This window comes from Oncorhynchus mykiss, chromosome 25, assembly GCF_013265735.2.
Source record: "Oncorhynchus mykiss isolate Arlee chromosome 25, USDA_OmykA_1.1, whole genome shotgun sequence".
In the NCBI taxonomy this organism is placed as follows: Eukaryota; Metazoa; Chordata; class Actinopteri; order Salmoniformes; family Salmonidae; genus Oncorhynchus; species Oncorhynchus mykiss.
In genome coordinates this window covers 13,739,389-13,762,434 of record NC_048589.1, presented here as the reverse complement: position 1 = coordinate 13,762,434, position 23,046 = coordinate 13,739,389, and the positions used below count along the sequence as shown (strand labels likewise).

Sequence of the window (23,046 nt, the reverse complement as noted above, 5' to 3'; positions counted from 1 at the left end):
TGATATCTCACAACTAGTTCCTCCTGGGTTTCAGCAAGACTGGGTTTTAATGCAATATCTCAATGCCTGTGCTATGACTGTCCATGCCATGTTCAGCTTATTTTAATTTATTCAGGATTGCGGAGTAACTGATTACATGTAATCTGATTATAAATACGTTACCTGCAACAAATATTGTAATTGGATACTTTTGAAAAACAAAATGATTACTTTTAAATTCAGAAAGGATGTTTGCGGGCGAAAATAACACCTTTTGGTTTTCTCAATGTCACTCAATTCTGCATTGAAAAAGGTGCAAGTTTAAGTTGCCTGAGCGAGTCTGATCACAAGTCAGTGATGACTATGATGGTACACCAAATGGCTTTTTGTCCTCTTCTAATGCCTCTTAAGGGGAAGGTAAACTGAAAATAATCAGATTACGTTACTGAGTTTTGGTAATCCACAAATCTTGTTACTGATTACAATTTTGGACAGATAACTAGAAATTGTAACATATTACATTTATAAAGTAACCTACCCAACTGGGTTTAGTGGTACAGTACTTTCAGTAAAGTTGGTTACCTCAAGCCTTGTCCAGCAGCTGTGTGGCTTTGAGAGTTGTAGCCCTAGCAAACAAGCCTGGGATCATGCTAGCCGTATAGGCCTGTGTGGACCAGGTATTGCTGTGAGGACAGGCTTAGCCTTGGCGCCTGTCACTGGGTATTGGGCTGACTCCAATTTAGTGTGTGTGTATGTGGTCTTTTCTAGGTCATCATGCAGATAGACAACCGACAGAAACAGTTGGCCATAAACGAGAGGGAGATAATTAGTGATTTTAGAGAGGGAGAGAGGAGAGACTGATGTCTGTGTTGAAATGTTTTTGGCATCCTTTGGTGAGAAATTGCCAATGCTTTTTTTTTGATTCTGGGATTGGCTGTTGTTTACAAGTCTATGGGTGTTAAGATGTAGCTGGAGCCCACTTTGAACATATCCCTGTGGTTGGACAGACAGACGGTACTTATGTTTGACTCACCCACACCATGTTTTTGAGAGGCAAATACTCATAATGATCGTACTGCTGTGATGCCTGCACCAAGCACTGACAGGTGATGTTGAGGGAAAAAAAGGGAGTGTTTTGTACCAGCATTTCAGAATGCACTACAGTTATAACAAAGACAGCAATAATTTCAGCCAATCATTATTGAAATGCTATTTCACGTACAATTATTGGATGTTCCAGAAAGTGTTCTTCCTTGAAGATAACTTCAGTCCCATCCTCATGAATTGATCACATAAAGACCCCACCTGATTGGCTCTGGCTTCAGAGGCACTTATCCTGTACCTTTGGACATGTCAATAAGCCTCCTGGCTTTTTATCCTTTCATTGTCTCTATAATGTGTGGCCCAGATATCTAATTTACCCTCTCCTCTCACCTCAAGTGCCACTTCAGCCCTGAGAGGGCAGGGCAATATGAATGGCACATTGTTGGGGATAAAGGATATTTGCCGTACCACCTCTGCCATCTCTTTACTCCCCTGCCCCACTTACTGTCATCTGCACCACTAAAGAGCTTTAACTAAGAGGCCCAAAAGTGGAGGCCACCGGCCAGCTCGTTTTTATCCCTCTGAGAGAGGGATGGAGGGATGAGTTACTCAACAGGCTCCAGTTGGAGAATAACACAGAATAAATTACCCATGGGAATTCTCCACCAGACCTGGGTTCATTCAAGGGCCCTGTTACTGGCCCTCCTTCCAATTACCCTGTCCCACCAGCACCAGAATTTATTTGTATGGTTCCCTTCCATAAAATTATAACTTTGCGTAATAATTTTGGCTCAATGGGTTCCAGCCCAAGGTTAATGGCAGCCAATGTGGCTTTGAGGCAGCTAAAGGATGCTCTATGCTGCTGTTCCAATGCTCTGCTCTTCTCCTCCCTGCCTGTAAAAAATGAACAGGGGAGAGGAGTGCCAGGAGTTATTGTCCGGTGCCACCAGATGAATGGTTCCCACGGTGCAGTGAGACTCAGCCTTATTAGAATGATGTGTGTTATCAACCACATCATACCAGATGATTGTCACTGCTTTACAACCTACAGATGTCAGATCTTAATTTGACCACTTTCGTCGCAGGAGGAAAATAATCCTGCAGCAGGAGAATTTGAATATTGAAAATAGAATCGCCACCAGGGGGCAGCTTGAAGCGGTGTTTGTAGACAATGCACGTAGTACCTACGTTGTACCTTATGTAGGCTACGTGCAGGTTACAGTTCGTCTCGTGTGAATTCTTATGTGGATTATAATAAATGGACATAGAGTACCTTTAGAAAGGATTCACACCCGTTTACCTTTTCCACATTTTGTTGTGTGACAGGCTGAATTAAAAATGTATTCAATTGAGATTTTGTGTCACTGATCTACACACTGTCATGTATTGTCATGTTGTGTCTTGTTTCTGTCCTTTCTCTTCACCCTGTCTCCCTCTGCTGGTCGTTTTAGGTTACCTTTTCTCCCCCTGATACGGGTTTTTGATCGATCTGTTTTTGGGGAGGAGGCTTCCAGGGTCCTGTCTTCCCTATGTCAAGGTAATCGATCCATAACAGACTACTCTATTGAGTTTCGCACTCTTGCTGCCTCCAGTGGCTGGAACGAGCCGGCTTTGCTCGCTCGTTTTCTGGAGGGTCTCCGCGCAGAGGTAAAGGATGAGATTCTCTCCCGGGAGGTTCCTTCCAGCGTGGATTCCTTGATTGAACTCGCTATTCGCATTGAGCGACGGGTTGATCTTCGTCACCGAGCTCGTGGAAAGGAGCTCGCGTTCTCCGTTGCCCCCCTCTCCGCATCACTACCATCTTCCTCTGCCGGCTCGGGTGCTGAGCCTATGCAGCTGGGAGGTATCCGCATCTCGACTAAGGAGAGGGAACGGAGAATCACCAACCGCCTCTGTCTCTATTGCGGTTCTGCTGGTCATTTTGTCACTTCATGTCCAGTAAAAGCCAGAGCTCATCAGTAAGCGGAGGGCTACTGGTGAGTGCTACTACTCCTGTCTCTCCTTCAAGATCCTGCACTACCTTGTCGGTCCATCTACGCTGGACCGGTTCGTCAGCTTCCTGCAGTGCCTTAATAGACTCTGGGGCGGAGGGCTGTTTTATGGACGAGACCTGGGCTCGGGAACATGACATTCCTCTCAGACAGTTAAGGGAGTCCACGGCCTTGTTCGCCCTGGATGGTAGTCCTCTCCCCAGGATTCAGCGTGAGACGCTACCTTTAACCCTCACTGTTTCTGGTAATCATAGCGAAACCATTTCTTTTCGTTCACCTTTTACACCTGTTGTTTTGGGCCATCCCTGGCTAGTTTGTCATAATCCTTCCATTAATTGGTCTAGTAATTCTATCCTCTCCTGGAACGTCTCTTGTCATGTGAAATGTTTAATGTCTGCTATCCCTCCTGTTTCCTCTGTCTCTTCTTCCTTTCGGCCTCGCTAACGCTCCAGCTGTCTTTCAGGCATTAGTCAATGATGTCCTGAGAGACATGCTGAACATCTTTGTTTTCGTTTACCTTGACGATATCCTGATTTTTTCACCGTCACTCCAGATTCATGTTCAGCACGTTCGACGTGTCCTCCAGCGCCTTTTAGAGAATTGTCTTTTTGTGAAGGCTGAGAAGTGCTCTTTTCACGCCTCCTCCGTCACATTTCTCGGTTCTGTTATTTCCGCTGAAGGCATTAAGATGGATCCCGCTAAGGTCCAAGCTGTCATTGATTGGCCCGTCCCTAAGTCACGCGTCGAGCTGCAGCGCTTTCTCGGCTTCGCGAACTTCTATCGTCGTTTCATCCGTAATTTCGGTCAGGTGGAAACCGCGAACTGCTCGCCATCCGCTTAGCCCTAGGCGAATGGCGACAGTGGTTGGAGGGGGCGAACGTTCCTTTTGTCGTTTGGACTGACCATAGGAACCTTAAGTACATCCGTTCTGCCAAACGACTTAATGCGCGTCAGGCGCGCTGGGCGCTGTTTTTCGCTCGTTTCGAGTTCGTGATTTCTTATCGTCCGGGCTCTAAGAACACCAAGCCTGATGCTTTATCTCGTCTCTTCAGTTCTTCAGTAGCCTCCACTGACCCCGAGGGGATTCTCCCTGAGGGGCGTGTTGTCGGGTTGACTGTCTGGGGAATTGAGAGGCAGGTAAAGCAAGCACTCACTCAAACTCCGTCGCCGCGCGCTTGTCCTAGGAACCTTCTTTTCGTTCCCGTTCCTACTCGTCTGGCCGTTCTTCAGTGGGCTCACTCTGCCAAGTTAGCCGGCCACCCTGGCGTTCGGGGCACGCTTGCTTCCATTCGCCAGCGTTCTTGGTGGCCCACCCGGGAGCATGACACGTGTCGCTTCGTGGCTGCTTGTTCGGTCTGCGCGCAGACTAAGTCCGGTAACTCCCCTCCTGCCGGCCGTCTCAGGCCGCTTCCCATTCCCTCTCGACCGTGGTCTCACATCGCCTTAGATTTTGTCACCGGACTGCCTTCGTCAGCGGGGAAGACTGTTATTCTTACGGTTGTCGACAGGTTCTCTAAGGCGGCTCATTTTATTCCCCTTGCTAAGCTTCCTTCTGCTAAAGAGACGGCACAAATCATCATCGAGAATGTTTTCAGAATTCATGGCCTTCCGTCAGACGTCGTTTCGGACAGAGGTCCGCAATTCACGTCTCAATTTTGGAGGGAGTTTTGCCGTTTGATTGGGGCTTCCGTCAGTCTCTCTTCCGGCTTTCACCCCCAGTCTAACTGTCAAGCAGAACGGGCCAATCAGACTATTGGTCGCATCTTACGCAGTCTTTCTTTTCGCAACCCTGCGTCTTGGTCAGAACAGCTCCCCTGGGCAGAATACACCCACAACTCGCTTCCTTCGTCTGCGACCGGGCTATCTCCTTTTCAGAGTAGCCTCGGGTACCAGCCTCCGCTGTTCTCATCTCAGTTCGCCGAGTCCAGCGTCCCCTCCGCTCAGGCTTTTGTCCAACGTTGCGAGCGCACCTGGAAGAGGGTCAGGTCTGCACTTTGCCGTTATAGGGCGCAGACTGTGAGAGCTGCTAATAAGCGTAGAACTAAGAGTCCTAGATATTGTCGCGGTCAGAGAGTTTGGCTCTCCACTCAGAACCTTCCCCTCAAGACCGCTTCTCGCAAGTTGACCCCGCGGTTCATTGGTCCTTTCCGTATTTCTCAGATCATTAATCCTGTCGCAGTGCGACTTCTTCTTCCGCGATATCTTCGTCGCGTCCACCCGGTCTTCCATGTCTCCTGTGTCAAGCCCGTTCTTCGCGCCCCCGCTCGTCTCCCCCCCCCCCCCCCCCATCCTTGTCGAGGGCGCACCCATCTACAGGGTCCGTAGGATTTTGGACATGCGTCCTCGGGGCCGTGGTCATCAGTACCTAGTAGATTGGGAGGGGTACGGTCCTGAGGAGAGGAGTTGGGTTCCCTCTCGGGACGTGCTAGACCGTGCGCTGATCGATGATTTCCTCCGTTGCCGCCAGGTTTCCTCCTCGAGTGCGCCAGGAGGCGCTCGGTGAGTGGGGGGGTACTGTCATGTATTGTCATGTTGTGTCTTGTTTCTGTCCTTTCTCTTCACCCTGTCTCCCTCTGCTGGTCGTTTTAGGTTACCTTTTCTCCCCCTCTTTCCCCCAGCTGTTCCTTGTCTCCTCCTAACTACCTCGTCACCCCTTTTCCCACCTGTTCCCTTTTTCCCTCTGATTAGTCCTCTATATCTCTCTCTGTTTTTGTTTCTGTCTTTGTCGGATTCTTGTTTGTGTTATTCATGCCTGAACCAGACTATCGTCATGTTTGCTGCAACCTTGTCCTGTCCTGTCGGAATCTGCCGGTCCATCTGAGCCTACCTATGTTTTGTTATTAAAGAAGCTCTGTTTACGTTAATTCGCTTTTGGGTCCTCATTCACGCACCGTAACACACACAATACCCCATAATGTCAAAGTGGAATTTTGTTTATAGAACATTTTAGAAATGAATACAAAATGTAAAGCTGAAATGTCTTGAGGCAAATAGTATTCAACCCCTTTGTTATGGCAAGCCTAAGTAAGTGCTTAACAAATCGCATAATAAGTTGCGTGGACTCATTCTGTTTTCAATAATAGTGGTTAACATTATTTTTTGAATGACTACCTCATCTCTGTAACCCACACATACAGTTATCTGTAAGGTCCCTCAATTGAGCAGTGAATTTCAAGCACAGAGAAGACCAGGGAGGTTTTTCAATGCCTCGAAAATAAGGGCACCGATTGGCAGATGTGTAAAAATTTAAAAAAGCAGACACTGAATATCCCTTTGAGCATGGTGAAGTTATTAATTACACTTTGGAAGATGTATTAATACACCCAGTCATTACAAAATTTCAGGCATCCTTCCTACCTCAGTTGTTCGAGAGGAAGGAAACTGCTCAGGGATTTTACCATGAGGCCAATGGTGACTTTAAAACAGTTAAGAGTTTAATGGCTGTGCTATGAGAACTGAGGATGTATCAACAACATTGTAGTTACTCCACAATGCTAACCTAAATGACAGAGTGAAAAGAAGGAAACCTGTACCGAATACAAATGTTCCAAAACATGCATCCTGTTTGCAACAAGGCACTTAAGGAATACTGCAAATAATGTGTCAAAGAAGGTAACTTTTTGTCCTGAATGCAAAGTGTTATGTTTGGGGCAAATCCAACACATCACGGAGTAACGCTCTTCATATTTGTCATCGGCAAGAACTAGGGAGTTTTCTTTTATTGCTAAAAAGAAACGGAATACAGCTATAAGCACAGGCAAAATTCTAGAGGAAAACCTGGTTCAATCTGCTTTCCACAGACCACTGGGAGATTAATTCACCTTTCAGCAGGACAAGGCCAATTCAACACTGGAGTTGCTTACCAAGATGACATTGAATGTTCCCGAGTGGCCTAGTTACAGTCTTGACTTAAATAGGCTTAGAAATCTGTGGCAAGATTTGAAAATGGCATTCGAGCAATGTTCAACTATCAACTTGACAGAGCTTGAAGAACTTTTTTTAAGAATAATGGACAAATATTTGCAGCCAAAGGTGCTTCTTCAAAGTATTGATTTAGGGGTTTGATTACTTATGTAAATTAGATATTTCTGTATTTCAATAAATTTGCAAACATTTCTAAAAACATGTTTTCACTTTCATTATGGGGTGTTGTCTGTAGATGGGTGAGAGAAAAAACATGTATTTAATGCATTATGAATTCAGTCTGTAACACAGACTAGGGGTATGAACACTTTCTCAAGGCACTGTATTTGTAGGGGCTACATGTTTTTTTTTATATGTTAAAGGCAAGCAATAGGCAGGATAAATTATCAGTTTCCTCAGTGACCGCATGGCCCAGTGTTTACACTACTGACCCCTGTACACACAGGCCCTATGCCTGTCGGCATGAGTTTGAATCCAGCCAACTGCCTTTTGACTCATGGATGAATGTCTATTGCTGCATTAATTCTGCGTGGTTACAGGGTTAAAACAGAAACAACTTCTGGCGACGACAGAGATGGCCGCCTCGCTTCGCATTCCTACAAAACTATGCAGTTTTTTTTTTTTTTTCGTGTTATTTCTTACATTGGTACCCCAGGTAATCTTAGGTTTTATTACATACAGTCGGGAGGAACTATTGGATATAAGAGTAACATCAACTCACCATCATTACGATCAGGAATACGACTTTCCCGAAACGGATCCTCTGTTTTGCCCACCACCCAGGACAATGGATCAGATCCCAGCCGGCGAACCAAAACAACGATGCCGTAAAGGGGGCAGACGAGGCGGTTTTCTGGTCAGGCTCCGGAGATGGGCACATCGTGCACCGCTCCCGAGCATACTACTCGCCAATGTCCAGTCTCTTGACAACAAGGTTGATGAAATCTGAGCAAGGGTAGCATTCCAGAGAGACATAAGAGACTGTAACGTTCTTTGCTTCACGGAAACATGGCTCACTCGATCATAATCACAGTCGTGTATATTCCCCCCCAAGCAGACACATCGACGGCCCTGAAAGAACTTCATTTGACTCTATGTAAACTGGAAACCACATCCTGAGGCTGCATTCATTGTAGCCTTCATTGTAGCCTCAGATTCTATCAGCATATCAATTGTGCAACCAAGGCTGGTAAAACCCTGGATCATTGTTATTCTAACGTCCGTGACACATATAAGGCCCTATCGCCCTCCTTTCGGAAAAGCTGACCACAACTCCATTTTGTTGCAACCAGCCTATAGGCAGAAACTAAAACGGGAAGCTCCCGCGCTCAGGTCTGTTCAACGCTGGTCCGACCAATCTGATTCCATGCTTCAAGATTGTTTCGATCACGTGGATATGTTCCGCATTGCGTCAAACAACAACATTGACAAATACGCTGATTCGGTGAGCGAGTTTATTAGCAAGTGCATCGGCGATGTCGTACCCACAGCTACTATTAAAACATTCCCAAACCAGAAACTGTGGATTGATGGCAGCATTTGCGCAAAACTGAAAGCGCGAACCACTGCTTTTAATGAGGGCAAGGTGACCGGAAACATGACCGAATACAAACAGCTATAAACAGCTGTAGCTATTCCCTCCGCAAGGCAATCAAACAAGCTAAGCGTCATTATAGAGACAAAATAGAGTCGCAATTCAACGGCTCAGACACGAGGTATGTGGCAGGGTCTACAGTCAATCACGGATTACAAAAAGAAAAACCAGCCCTGTCGTGGGCCAGGATGTCTTGCTCCCAGACAGACTAAACAACTTCTTTGCTCGCTTTGAGGACAATACAGTGCCACTGACACGGCCTGCTACCAAAACCTGCGGACTCTCCTTCACTGCAGCCGACGTGAGTAAAACACCTAACAAATGTGTTAACCCTCGCAAGGCTGCTGGCCCAGATGGCATCCCCGGCCGCGTCCTCAGAGCTTGTGCAGACCAGTTGGCTGGTGTGTTTACGGACATATTCAATCAATCCAGTCTGCTGTTCCCACATGCTTCAAGAGGGCCACCATTATTTCCTGTTCCCAAGAAAGCTAAGGTAACTGAGTACCGCCCCGTAGCACACACTTTCGTCATCATGAAGTGCTTGAGAGACTAGTCAAGGACCACATCACCTCCACCCTACCCGACACCCTAGACCCACTCCAATTTGCTTACCGCCCCAATAGGTCCACAGACGACGCAATCGACACCACATTGCACACTGCCCTAACACATCTGGACATGAGAAATACCTATGTGAGAATGCTGTTCATTGACTACAGCTCAGCATTTAACACCATAGTACCCTCCAAACTCGTCATCAAGCTCGAAACCCTGGGTCTCGACCCCACCCTGTGCAACTGGGTACTAGACTTCCTGACGGGCTGCCCCCAGGTGGTGAGGGTAGGTAACAACATCTCTATCCCGCTGATTCTCAACACTGGGGCCCCACGGGTGCGTTCTGAGTCCTCTCCTGTACTCCCTGTTCACCCACGACTGCGTGGCCATGCACGCCTCCAACTCAATCATCAAGTTTGCAGACGACACTACAGTGGTAGGCTTGATTACCAACAACGACGAGATGGCCTACAGGGAGGAGGTGAGGGCCCTCAGAGTGTGGTGTCAGGAAAATAACCTCACACTCAACGTCAAGAAAACAAAGGAGATGATCGTGGACTTCAGGAAACAGCAGAGGGAGCACCCTCCTATCCACATCGACGGGACAGTAGTGGAGAGGGTAGTAAGTTTTAAATTCCTCGGCGTACACATCGTGGACAAACTGAATTGGTCCACCCACACAGACAGCGTGGTGAAGGCGCAGCAGCGCCTCGTAAAACCTCAGGAGGCTGAAGAAATTTGGCTAGTTAACCAAAAACACTCAGAAACCTTTACAGATGCACAATCAAGAGCATCCTGTCGGGCTGTACCACCACCTGGTATGGCAACTGCTCCGCCCAGAATTGTAAGGCTCACCAGAGGGTAGTAAGGTCTGCACAACGCATCACTGGGGGCAAACTACCTGCCCTCCAGGACACCTACATGACCCGATGTCACAGGAAGGCCATAAAGATCATCAAGGAAAACAACCACCCGAGCCACTGCCTGTTCACCTCGATATCATCCAGAAGGCGAGGCCAGTACAGGTGCATCAAAGCAGGGACCGAGAGAAAAAAAAAACAGCTTCTATCTCAAGGCCATCAGACTGTTAAACAGTCACCACTAACATTGAGTGACTGCTGCCAACATACGGACTCAACTCCAGCCACTTTAATAATGGAAAAATTGATGAAAAATGTATTGCTAGCCACTTTAAACAATGGCACTTTATATAATGTTTACATACCCTACATTACTCATCTCATATGTACAGTGGGGCAAAAAAGTATTTAGTCAGCCACCAATTGTGCAAGTTCTCTCACTTAAAAAGATGAGAGGCCTGTAATTTTCATCATAGGTACACTTCGACTATGACAGACAAAATGAGAAGAAAAACCCCAGAAAATCACATTGTAGGATTTTTAATGAATTTATTTGCAAATGATGGTGGAAAATAAGTATTTGGTCAATAACAAAAGTTTATCTCAATACTTTGTTATATACCCTTTGTTGGCAATGACAGAGGTCAAACGTTTTCTGTAAGTCTTCACAAGGTTTTCACACACTGTTGCTGATATTTTGGCCCATTCCTCCATGCAGATCTCCTCTAGAGCAGTGATGTTTTGGGGCTGTTGCTGGGCAACACGGACTTCCAACTCCATCCAAAGATTTTCTGTGGGGTTAAGATCTGGAGACTGGCTAGGCCACTCCAGGAGCTTGAAATGCTTCTTACGAAGCCACTCCTTCATTGCCCGGGCGGTGTGTTTGGGATCATTGTCATGCTGAAAGACCCAGCCACGTTTCATCTTCAATGCCCTTGCTGATGGGAGGAGGTTTTCACTCAAAATCTCACAATACATGGCCCCATTCATTCTTTCCTTTACACGGATCAGTCGTCCTGGTCGCTTTGCAGAAAAACAGCCCCAAAGCATGATGTTTCCACCCCTATGCTTCACAGTAGGTATGGTGTTCTTTGGATGCAACTCAGCATTCTTTGTCCTCCAAACACGACGAGTTGAGTGTTTACCAAAAAGTTATATTTTGGTTTCATCTGACCATATGACATTATCCCAATCTTCTTCTGGATCATCCAAATGCTCTCTAGCAAACTTCAGACGGGTCTGGACATGTACTGGCTTAAGCAGGGGGACACGTCTGGCACTGCAGGATTTGAGTCCCTGGCGGCGTATTGTGTTACTGATGGTAGGCTTTGTTACTTTGGTCCCAGCTCTCTGCAGGTCATTCACTAGGTCCCCCCAAGTGGTTCAGGGATTTTTGCTCACCGTTCTTGTGATCATTTTGACCCCACGGGGTGAGGTCTTGCGTGGAGCCCCAGATCGAGGGAGATTATCAGTGGTCTTGTATGTCTTCCATTTCCTAATAATTGCTCCCACAGTTGATTTCTTCAAACCAAGCTGCTTACCTATTGCAGATTCAGTCTTCCCCAGCCTGGTGCAGGTCTACAATTTTGTTTCTGGTGTCCTTTGACAGCTTTTTGGTCTTGGCCATAGTGGAGTTTGGAGTGTGACTGTTTGAGGTTGTGGACAGGTGTCTTTTATACTGATAACAAGTTCAAACAGGTGCCATTAATACAGGTAACGAGTGGAGGACAGAGGAGAGCCAGAAATCTGTGAGAGCCAGAAATCTTGCTTGTTTGTAGGTGACCAAATACTTATTTTCCACCATAATTTGCAAATAAATTCATAAAAAATCCTACAATGTGATTTTCTGGATTTTTTTCCCCTCATTTTGTCTGTCATAGTTGAAATGTACCTATGATGAAAATTACAGGCCTCTCTCATCTTTTTAAGTGGGAGAACTTGCACAATTGGTGGCTGACTAAATACTTTTTTGCCCCACTGTATATACTGTACCCGATACTATCTACTGCATCTTGCCTATGCCGTTCTGTACTATCACTCATTCATATATTTTGATGTCCATATTCTTCATTCCTTTACACTTGTGTGTATAAGGTAGTTGTTGTGAAATTGTTAGGTTAGATTACTCGTTGGTTATTACTGCATTGTCGGAACTAGAAGCACAAGCATTTCGCTACATTCGCATTAACATCTGCTAACCATGTGTATGTGACAAATACATTTCAGTTTAGGCAATACTTCAGAGTGGTTAAGGTTGGGACTATGTAAAACAAAATAATTTAAAAAACGATGTGCCTATGTATCATTAGTTTTGTTAGTGCTTTCAAGAGTGCTGTGAACTGCCATAGCGCAGTGGTCTAAGCAGCACGCTCCGGCTACAAGCCTCACGAGTTAGTCCCCAATGCTGGGCTATATTGTAACCAGCCTGAGCCTACTTAGGTCCAGAAGTTGAAATGCATTTATAGTCTGATAATTTACACATCAAATAAAAGTGTCTCAGCTCAATCGAAATAGTCTTTGGATCCACATCGAAGACCACAACTATGCTGAACAAAAATATAAACTCAACATGCAACAATTTCAAAGATTTTACAGAGTTACAGTTCATATAAGGATATCAGTCAATTGAAATAAATACATTAGGTCCTAATCTATGGATTTCATATGACTGGGAATACTGATATGCATCTGTTGGTTACAGATACCTTTATTTAAAAAATGTGAGGCTTGGATCAGAAAACCAGTCCACATCTGGTGTGACCACCATTTGCCTCATGCACCGCGACACATCTCCTTCACATAGAGTTAATCAGGCTGTTGATTGTGGAATGTTGTCGTGGATGTTGATCAAGAGCATCGCAAACATGCTCAATGGGTGACAATGTCTGGTTAGTATGCAGGCCATGGAAGACCTGAAACATTTTCAGTTTACAGGAATTGTGTACAAATCCTTGTGACATGGGGCCGTGCATTATCATGATGAAACATGAGGTGATGGTGGCGGATGAATGGCACGACAATGGGCCTCAGGATCTCATGACGATATCTCTGTGCATTCAAATTTCCATTGATAAAATGCCATTGTCTTTGTTGTGCATGGCTTATGTCTGCCCATACCATAACCCCACTGGCGGGACACTCTGTTCACAACGTTGACAGCAAACCGCTCGCCCGCACAACGCCATACATGTACACATGGTCTGCGGTTATGAGGCCAGTTGGACGTACTGCCAAATTCTCTAAAACGAGGTTGGAAGCAGCTTGTGGTAGAGAAATGAACTTTAAATTATCTGACAACAGCTCTGGTGAACATTCCTGGAGTCAGCATGCCAATTTCACTTTCCCTTAACTTGAGATGTGTGGCATTGTGTTATGTGACAAAACTGCCTATTTAAAGAGTGGCCTTTTGTCACCAGCACAAGGTGCACCTATGCAATGATCATGCTGTTTAATCAGCTTCTTGATATGCCACACCTGTCAGGTGGATGGATTATCTTAGCAAAGGAGAAATTCTCACTAACGGGTATAATGTGCATATGGAGAATTTTGTTGATCTTTTATTTCAGCTCATGAAATAAAACCCTTTACATATTGCATTTATATTTGTGAGTATATACTGACAAATTATGCATAGCCTATCTATAAAACGTGAACGACATCCACACTGAAGGAAATGTTATCGTTCTACAGTAGGCCTACATCTGCCAATCAACGGATGGCCCAAATCAGCTGATAAACTCAGCCAGGGAAACCCAGTAGCCTATTATGGCTTTTCACACCTTTCATTAATTGACAATCGATAGGCTAACAGGTAGCCTACAGAATGTAGCGTATTGGAATATTATCAAATAACAAGGGGCCTATTGAAACCATCGATGGCACTATATTATCGCCAGATGTCTCGTTAAACCATCAACACGGCTAAATTCACACGCACAGCTGATCTCAATTGCAACCATTGCATACACGGTAGGCTTGTACTGTATGTGCTCAGCTGCAGTGAAGGCCGCAGCCCGAACCGCTAAACTACTGCATGCCACGATTGAAGGTAATTTTGACCTTACCCATACACTTGACACTTCTATGTCATGGCCCAGTGGAGACCAATATCTATCTTGTGTTATTAAGCTGTATAAAATGATGGTTGACGCGTATGGCTGCATTTCAGATCCATGTTTAATGTTTTAAGGTCTATAGTGTTTGAGCGAGCGAGAGAGAAAATGATTTTGATAGCAAATCCTGATCCCAATGACTCGACTGCCCCCGCATGGAGAGAAAGACAACTGCTCTTTTTTAGGGACTCTCAAGGCTCATTTGAAATTCTTGATGCAGCAGGAACATTCTCTGCGACAAAAGAGTGATCAAGTTAAGATCCGACATCCGTAAATCAAAGATTTCCAGAATGGTAAATTCAAATAAGCCTAAGTCAAATCAAGCCTAAGTCAAATCAAGAGGTCCCAACTTCCTGCACACTGCTTGCTTGCATAAATTGGGCCAACGTTTTCAATTGTGATGCTAACGTTGTGTTCTGCTGACCTTTAAGAGGTTGCCAAGATGCACTACATGACCAAAACTATGTGGACACCTGTTCATCGAACATCTCATTCCATAATCATGGGCATTAATATGGAGTTGGTCCCCCCTTTGCTGCTATAAGAGCCTCCACTCTTCTGGGAAGGCTTTCCACTAGATGTTGGAACATTGCTGCAGGGACTTGCATTCATTCATCCACGAGCATTAGTGAGGTCGGGCACTGATGTTGGACGATTAGGACTGGCACGCAGTCGGCGTTCCAATTCAGCCAAAAGGTGCTCGATGATGTTGAGGTCAGGGCTCCGATCTCATCAAACCATTTCTGTATGGACCTCGCTTTGTTCACTGGGGCATTGTCGTGTTGATACACGAAAAGGCCTTCCCCAAATTGTTGCCACAAAGTTAGAAGTCATTGTCTAGAATGTCATTGTATGCTGTAGCGTTAAGATTTCCCTTCACTAGAAGGGTCCAAACCATGAAGAACAGCCCCAGATCATTATTCCTCCTCCACCAAACGTTATAGTTGGTACTATGCGTTGTGGCAGGTAGCGTTCTCCTGGCATCCGCCAAACCCAGATTAGTCCGTTGGACTGCCAGATGGTGAAGCGTGATTCATCAGTCCAGAGAACACGTTTCCACTGCTCCAGGGTCCAATGGCAGCGAGCTTAACACCACTCCAGCCGACGCTTGGCATTGCTCATGGTGATCTTATACTTGTGTGCGGGTGCACGAACATGGAGACCCATTTCATGAAGCTCCAGATGATTTGCTTCCAGAGGCAGTTTGGAACTCGGTAGTGAGTGTTGCAACCGAGGACAGACAATTTTTACGCACTTCAGCCATCGATGGTCCCGTTCTATGAGCTCGTGTGGCCTACCACTTTGCGGCTGAGCCGTTGTGAAGTGGAAACGTCTCGAAGCATCAATAACAGCACTTACAGTTAATCAAGTCAGCTCTACTAGGTCAGAAATTTGATGAACTGACATATTGGAAAGGTGTGTGATGGGGCCACATTGGCCTTACTGAAGAGCTCAGTGACTTTCAATCTACTGCTAATGTTTGTCTATGGAGATTGCATGGCGGTGTGCTCGAATTTATACACCTGTCAGCAATAGGTATGACTGAAATAGCCGAATCCACTAATTTGAAGAGGTGTCCACATACTTTTGTATATATGGTGTAACTTTATGGCTGTTAGACAATCTGGAATCAATTAAACAGGAAGCTTTGGCTTCACAACACCTGTCAACCATTGTCCAATATCCACCATATCTGAGTTTCAATGCTTTTAACTCTCCTTGTAGCCTGTCTCACTAAAAGGCCTACCTTGGAGCAAAAGGATGTCACATGACCATCACTACTGCAGTCATGTTTTACTGATTTCACAGAGAGTGACCCCTCCCTGCTTTCATGTTTCACATATTAGTTATCATATGCTGTGAAGTGTGGTGAGCTAGATTTGATCGATCTTCATCTATCGGACCTTTATTAGACATGTGAATCTCTCCTATGAATCTAACCCAAGTTCTGAAGGGGAGTTTAATCACTGCTTTGAAGGGGAAATCAATACAAAAAAACACAGTGGGTGTGTGAAGTTAAGAATGCATTTACTGTCATATTAAACTTTTTTTGTGAGAAGTGAGGGGTGCTTTGAATTGTTGAGGGTTAGGGTGACTGGTGAGAGATGACGGAAGAGGAGCTCATTCCAACCTCTTCCTCACTGCTCTCGTTCTCTCTGTTTCCGTGCTGTCGACCTCTCTCTGTTTCTCTCTCTCGCTCTCCCTCCCTCTCCCCTCCCCACCTCTCTTTCTCTCTCCTTCCCACAGATCCACATCATTGACTTTGATGATGAGAATAACATCATTAGTAAGAGCGTCCTGCTGCACCAGGCAGGGGAGATATGGCACATCAGCGCCAGTCCTGCAGATAAAGCCGTGCTGTCGACCTGCTACAACAAAAGTGAGGCTTCCGCACTCCCGTTGCATCTCGTTCCTTTCTTCTCTCACTAACACACTCACACACTCCCGTTGTATCAAGTCCCTTTCTTCTCTCACTAACACACTCACACACTCCTGTTGTATCAAGTCCCTTTCTTCTCTCACTAACACACTCACACACTCCCGTTGTATCAAGTCCCTTTCTTCTCTCACTAACACACTCACACACTCCCGTTGTATCAAGTCCCTTTCTTCTCTCACTAACACACTCACACACTCCTGTTGTATCAAGTCCCTTTCTTCTCTCACTAACACACTCACACACTCCCGTTGTATCTCGTTCCTTTCTTCTCTCACTAACACACTCACACACTCCCGTTGTATCAAGTCCCTTTCTTCTCTCACTAACACACTCACACACTCCCGTTGCATCTTGTCCCTTTCTTCTCTTCTCCTTTTCTTTCAGCCTGCCTGTTCGTCTGTCTGCCTCTCTCTCCTTTTCTTTCTCTCTGTCTGTCTGTCTGCCTCTCTGCCTCTCTCTCTCTCCTTTTCTTTCTCTCTGTCTGTCTGCCTCTCTTTCTCTCCGTCTCTGTCTGCCTCTCTGCCTCTCTCTCTCTCCTTTTCTTTCTCTCCATCTGTCTGCCTCTCTCTCTAGCTCTCCTTCTCCTTTTCTGTCTGTCTGCCTCTCTCTTATCTCTCCTTCTCCTTGTCTTTCTCTCCATCTGTCTGCCTCTCTCCTTCTCCTTTTCTTTCTCTCCGTCTGTCTGCCTCTCTCTCTCTTATCTCTCCTTCTCCTTTTCTTTCTCTCCGTCTGTCTTCCTGCCTCTCTCTTATCTCTCCCTTCTTTTTTCAGTCTTTTTTTCCTGTCTTTATGTCACTAGTCTCTCTCACAAATAGGGGCCAGAGTTTTTGCTGCTGAAGTCATGTGTAAAGGAAAAACTAAGGGTCCCATAAGGTATAGCTACTGAATTCTGTCTTGACCTGAAAGGATGTTATTTAAGGTAGCCATCTAGGCAAGACAGTAAGAACCCTGTTGGCCAGCCATGTCCACCCCTGTCCATGGCCTAGATAGGACACACACACACACACACACACGACATACAAGGCCAGACTCACACCATGCTCCCAACAATTTCACGCTAGCAATTATGCTAAAGTAACATGTCACATTTCCCTCACACTCCTTCTGCCAACAGTTGCCACGAGGCAATTAAAAATCTAAAGGAACATGACTATTTGGACGAGAGAGAGAAGAAAAAAATGTAATTAAATTTCTAAGTTCATTAGATGAATGCCTTTGGCCTTGGTGACAATCTAAATCACCTCTGGATGTACTGCCGTTTTGAAGAGAGAGACCGGGAGAGATGCATTGAAAACAAGGCTGTGATACACGATATGTCAGTGTGCAGTTCAAAAGAGAAATGTAATTGCCATTACATCCAATCTAATGGAGCAGCCCCAGTCAAAGAGAAGCGCAGTGGAGGAGTGAAGATCATATGCCCCAATTTTACCTACTAAGTCACTACTGCTGCTGCTGAGGCAAATTCATTTCTATCCACTATCTGATCTGAGAAGATAGGCTGTCTCTTGTGGAGGTGGTGTGGTTGGGGTGTGAACGTGGCATAGGGTGCGAACGTGGCATAGGGTGCAGTGGTAGACAGCGACGAGAGACTGCGAGAACAGGGAGGTGTGGAGGCCAGGGTAGGCCTCTAGGGGCAGCAGACACCAGAGGGAGAGAGGGCCACAGTCTCTCATTCTGTCTTTCTTATTCTCTCTTTCTCCCTCTCTCTCTTTCTCCTTCCCTCTCACTCTCTCTCTTTCCATCTCTCTCTCTCTCTCTCTCTCTGTCTCTCTTGTCAGCTGGGCTCTACATGCTTCAGCTCACACGATGACAGCTCCCGTTAGAGCACAGAGACCAGACCACCCCACTGTAGACAGACACATGCATGTCACACACAAAATGTATATTTATGAATATTATTTCTGTGACTAGCTCCTGCTCTAACTACTCACTATTATACAAGAGATAATCAACAAGGGGCTATGCGTTCTCTGGAAAATAATGTATGACGTAGAAGGTTCCACGACGCACTAGCCCCGAGTTAATTATCCCACTTATACCAGGGCTATAATTAAGCAATAAAGCATGAGGGAGTGTGGTACATGGCCAATGTACCACAGCTAAGGGCTGTTCTTTTGCACGACGCAACACGGAGTGCCTGGATACAGCCATTAGCCGTGGTATATTGGCCATATAACACAAACCCCTGAGGTTCCCTATTGCTATTGCCAACGTAATTAGAACGCAGAAAATACATTTTTGCTCATACCTGTGGTACACGGTCTTATATACTATCAATCAGCATTCATATAATTTAACATATTTCATTGTCGAAATGTCAGTCAGGAAAGCAAATACTAGCTTTTTCAAGCAGAAATGTTCATCCTGTAGCTCTAACTAAAGTTTTGGGACACTGTAAAGTCCATGGAGAACAAGAGCATCTTCTACCAGCTGCCAACTGCACTGAGGCTAGGTAACATGGTCACCACCGATAAATCCATGATAATCGAAAATTTCAATAAGCATTTCTCTACGGCTGGCCATGCCTTCCTCCTGGCTACTCCAACCCCGGCCAACAGCTCCACCCCCCCGCAGCTACTCGCCCGAGCCTCCCCAGCTTTTCTTTCACTGAAATCCAGATAGCAGATATTCTGAAAGAGCTGCAAAACCTGGACCCATACAAATCAGCTGGGCTAGACAACCTGGACCCTCTCTTTCTAAAATTATTCCACCGCCATTGTTGCAACCCCTATTACCAGCCTGTTCAACCTCTCTTTCGTATCGTCCGAGATCCCTAAAGATTGAAAAGCTGCTGCGGTCATCTCCCTCTTCAAAGGGGGTGACACTCTAGACCCAAACTGCTATAGTCCTATATCTATCCTGCCCTGCCTCTCTAAGGTCTTCGAAAGCCAAGTTAATAAACAGATCACTGATAATTTCGAATCCCACCGTACCTTCTCCGCTGTGCAATCCGGTTTCCGAGCCGGTCACGGGTGCACCTCAGCCACCCTCAAGGTACTAAACAATATCATAACCACCATCGATAAAAGACAGTACTGTGCAGGCGTCTTCATAGACCTGGCCAAGGCTTTCGACTCTGTCAATCACCGTATTCTTATCGGCAGGCTCAATAGCCTTGGTTTCTCTAATGACTGCCTCGCCTGGCTCACCAACTACTTTGCAGACAGAGTTCAGTGTGTCAAATCGGAGGGCGTGTTGTCCGGTCTTCTGGCAGTCTCTATGGGGGTGCCACAGGGTTCAATTCTCGGGCCGACTCTTTTCTCTGTATATATCAATGATGTCGCTCTTGCTGCGGGTGATTCCCTGATCCACCTCTACGCAGACGACACCATTCTGTATACTTCTGGCCCTTACTTGGACACTGTGCTAACTAACCTCCAAACAAGCTTCAATGACATACAACACTCCTTCCGTGGCTTCCAACTGCTCTTAAATGCTAGTAAAACCAAATGCGTGCTTTTCAACCGTTCGCTGCCCGCCCCCGCCCGTCTAGCATCACCACCCTGGACGGTTCTGACCTAGAATATGTGGACAACTATAAATAGCTAGGTGTCTGGCAAGACTGTAAACTCTCCTTCCAGACTCTATTCTATTTCGCAACAAAGCCTCCTTCACTCACGCCACCAAAGCTCTGCCTTATTTCACCTCACTGGTCACAATAACAACACCCACCCGTAGCACACGTTCCAGCAGGTATATCTCACTGATCATCCCCAAAGCCAACATCTCATTTGGCCGCCTTTCCTTCCAGTTCTCTCCTGCCAGTGACTGGAACAAATTGCAAAAATCACTGAAGCTGGAGACTTATATTTCGTCCACCAACTTTAAACATCAGCTATCTGAGCAGCTAACCGATCGCTGCAGCTGTACATAGTCCATCTGTAAATAGCCCACCCAATCTACCTACCTCATCCCCGTACTGTTTTTACTCACTTTTCTGCTCTTTTGCACACCAGTATCTCTACTTGCACATCACCTGCTCATTTATCACTCCAGTGTTAATCTGCTAAAATTGCAATTCTACGCTCCTATGGCCTATTTATTGCCTACCTCCTCATGCCTTTTGCAAACACTGTATATAGACTTTCTTTTCTCTACTGTGTCATTGACTTGTTTATTGTTTATTCTATGTTATTCCATGTGTAACTCTGTGTTGTCTGTCACACTGCTTTGCTTTATCATGGCCAGGTCGCAGTTGTAAATGAGAACGTGTTCTCAACTAGTCTACCTGGTTAAATAAAGGTAAAATATATATTTTTAAAGTAGCTAGCAATTTTATTATTCTATATTTTTTTGCCCTTTTTCTCCTCAATTTCGTGGTATCCAATTGTCCCATCGCTGCAACTCCCGTACGGACTCGGGAGAGGCGAAGGTCGAGAGCCGTGCGTCCTCCGAAACACAACCCAGACTCGAACCAGGATCTCTGCTTAGACCACTGCGCCACTCGGGAGGCAGCTAGCAAGTTTACTTGATAACCAAACAAACAGTCTTGCTAGTTTAGCTCCCAGCTTAGCTAACCAAACCATCAACTTGCTATTGCCGATAATGCTTTCAATTCAACTTTCGCTTTCAAAAGCAGCTCAAGCATAGAACATGTAAGAATTAATTTCATAGCCATTGAATTATAACTTGCATTATAAATAAATAATTTACGCTCTACAATGCCATACAAGCCAATCAGAAATGAGTATTCAACAATGCCATGCCATGGTATAAACTCAATTATAAAACTGGTTGTTTGAACCCTGGATGCTGATTGGTTGATAGCAGGGAGTTATTCATGATAATTCCCGCAAAATTCTATTGTAAGTATAAATGTGCTTCCACTGTCCCACAGCCCAGCCAGGCGTTCATAAACTTAATCTGCCCTGCGTGTGAACATGACGAGACTAACAGCTTCTCTTAGCCAGGCAAATTAATTTATCAGGATCATTATAATGGATATATCCAAAGAATTGGCAATGTATACTGAACAATAATATAAACGCAACATGTGAAGTGTTGGTCCGATGTTTCATGAGCTGAAATTAACAATCCCAGAACATATCCATACGCCCAAATAGCTTCTTTCCCTCCAATTTTGTGCACAAATGTGTTTACATCCCTGTTGGTGAGCATGTCTCTTTTGCCAATATAATCCATCCACAGTTGTGGCATATCAAAAAGTTGCTTAAACTGCATGATCACTACACAGGTGCACCTTGTGCTGGGGACAATAAAAGACCACTCTAAAATGTGCAGTTTTGTCACAAAACACAATGTCACAGATGTCTCAAGTTTTGAGGGAGTGTGCAATTGGTATGCAAGAATGTGCACTTTTTAACTTTTATTTAACTAGGCAAGTCAGTTAATAACATCCTTATTTACAATGATTGCCTACACCGGCCAAACCCAGATGACACACCCAATCACGACCAGTTGTGATACAGCCTGGATTTGAACCAGGGTGTCTGTAGTGCCTTAGACCGCTGTGCCACTTGGGAGCATGCAGTCATTTCTCTACCATAAGCTAACTCCAATGTCGTTTTAGAGAATTTAGCAGTACATCCATCCAGAACTCACAACCGCAGACCACATGTAACCACGCTAGCCCAGGACCTCCACAACTGGCTTCTTCACCTGCAGGATTGTCTGAGATCAGCCACCCGGACAGCTGATGAAACTGAGGCTAAATACACTGTGGAGAAGTTATCAATTATGCTTTGGATGATGTATCAATACACACAGTTACTACAAAGATACAGGCGTCCTTCCTAACTCAGTTGCTGGAGAGGACTGAAACAGCTCAGGGATTTCACCATGAGGCCAATGTTGACTTTAAAACAGTTACAGAGTTTAATGTCTGTGATAGGAGAAAACTGAGGATGTATCAACAACATTGTAGTTACTCCACAATACTAACGTAAATGACAGAGTGGAAGACTGTACAGAATAAAAATATTCCAAAACATTCGCAATAAGGCACCAAAACAATACTGCACATAGTTGATTTTATTAAAACACATAGGGTGTCTATATATGGGAAAAATACACATTTAAAAATGTTCAGCAGTCGATTTTTTTTAGTCTGTGACAGATCAAATACATCAACACAGTTGTGAAGAGGGCACGACAATGCCTCTTCCCTCCTTTTCGAGCATTGTAGTGGCTGCATCATGTTATGGGTATGCTTGTCAGTAGAGCTAAGCACAGGGGAATTCCTAAAGAAAAACCTGGTTATCTGCTTTCCAGCAAACACTGGGAGACAAACTCAAATCCAATTTAATTTCACTTTACCGTGAAATGCTTACTCACGAGCCCATGGTTAGCAGATGTTAATGCGAGTGTAGCGAAATGCTTGTGCTTCTAGTTCCGACAGTACAGTAATATCTAACAAGTAATCTAACAAATTCACAACGACTACCTTATACACACATGTAAAGGGATGAATAAGAATATGTACATATAAATATACGGATGAGCGATGGCCGTGTGGCATAGGCAAGATGCAGTAGTAGATGGTATAGAATACAGTATATACATATGAGATGAGTAATGTAGGATATGT

General features: G+C 45.1%; 1 protein-coding gene across 4 annotated transcripts in view; it reads left to right on the top strand.

The window, feature by feature from the left end:
* The window catches only part of eipr1 (EARP complex and GARP complex interacting protein 1), an 82,853-nt gene that overhangs the window by 2,371 nt on the left and 57,436 nt on the right, over nucleotides 1–23,046 (top strand). For all 4 annotated transcript variants that reach the window (XM_036962853.1, XM_036962854.1, XM_036962856.1 and 1 more), the window contains one exon: nucleotides 16,307–16,439. In XM_036962853.1, coding sequence (XP_036818748.1) covers nucleotides 16,307–16,439 — 133 coding nt within the window. The remainder of the gene's footprint in view (nucleotides 1–16,306; nucleotides 16,440–23,046) is intronic.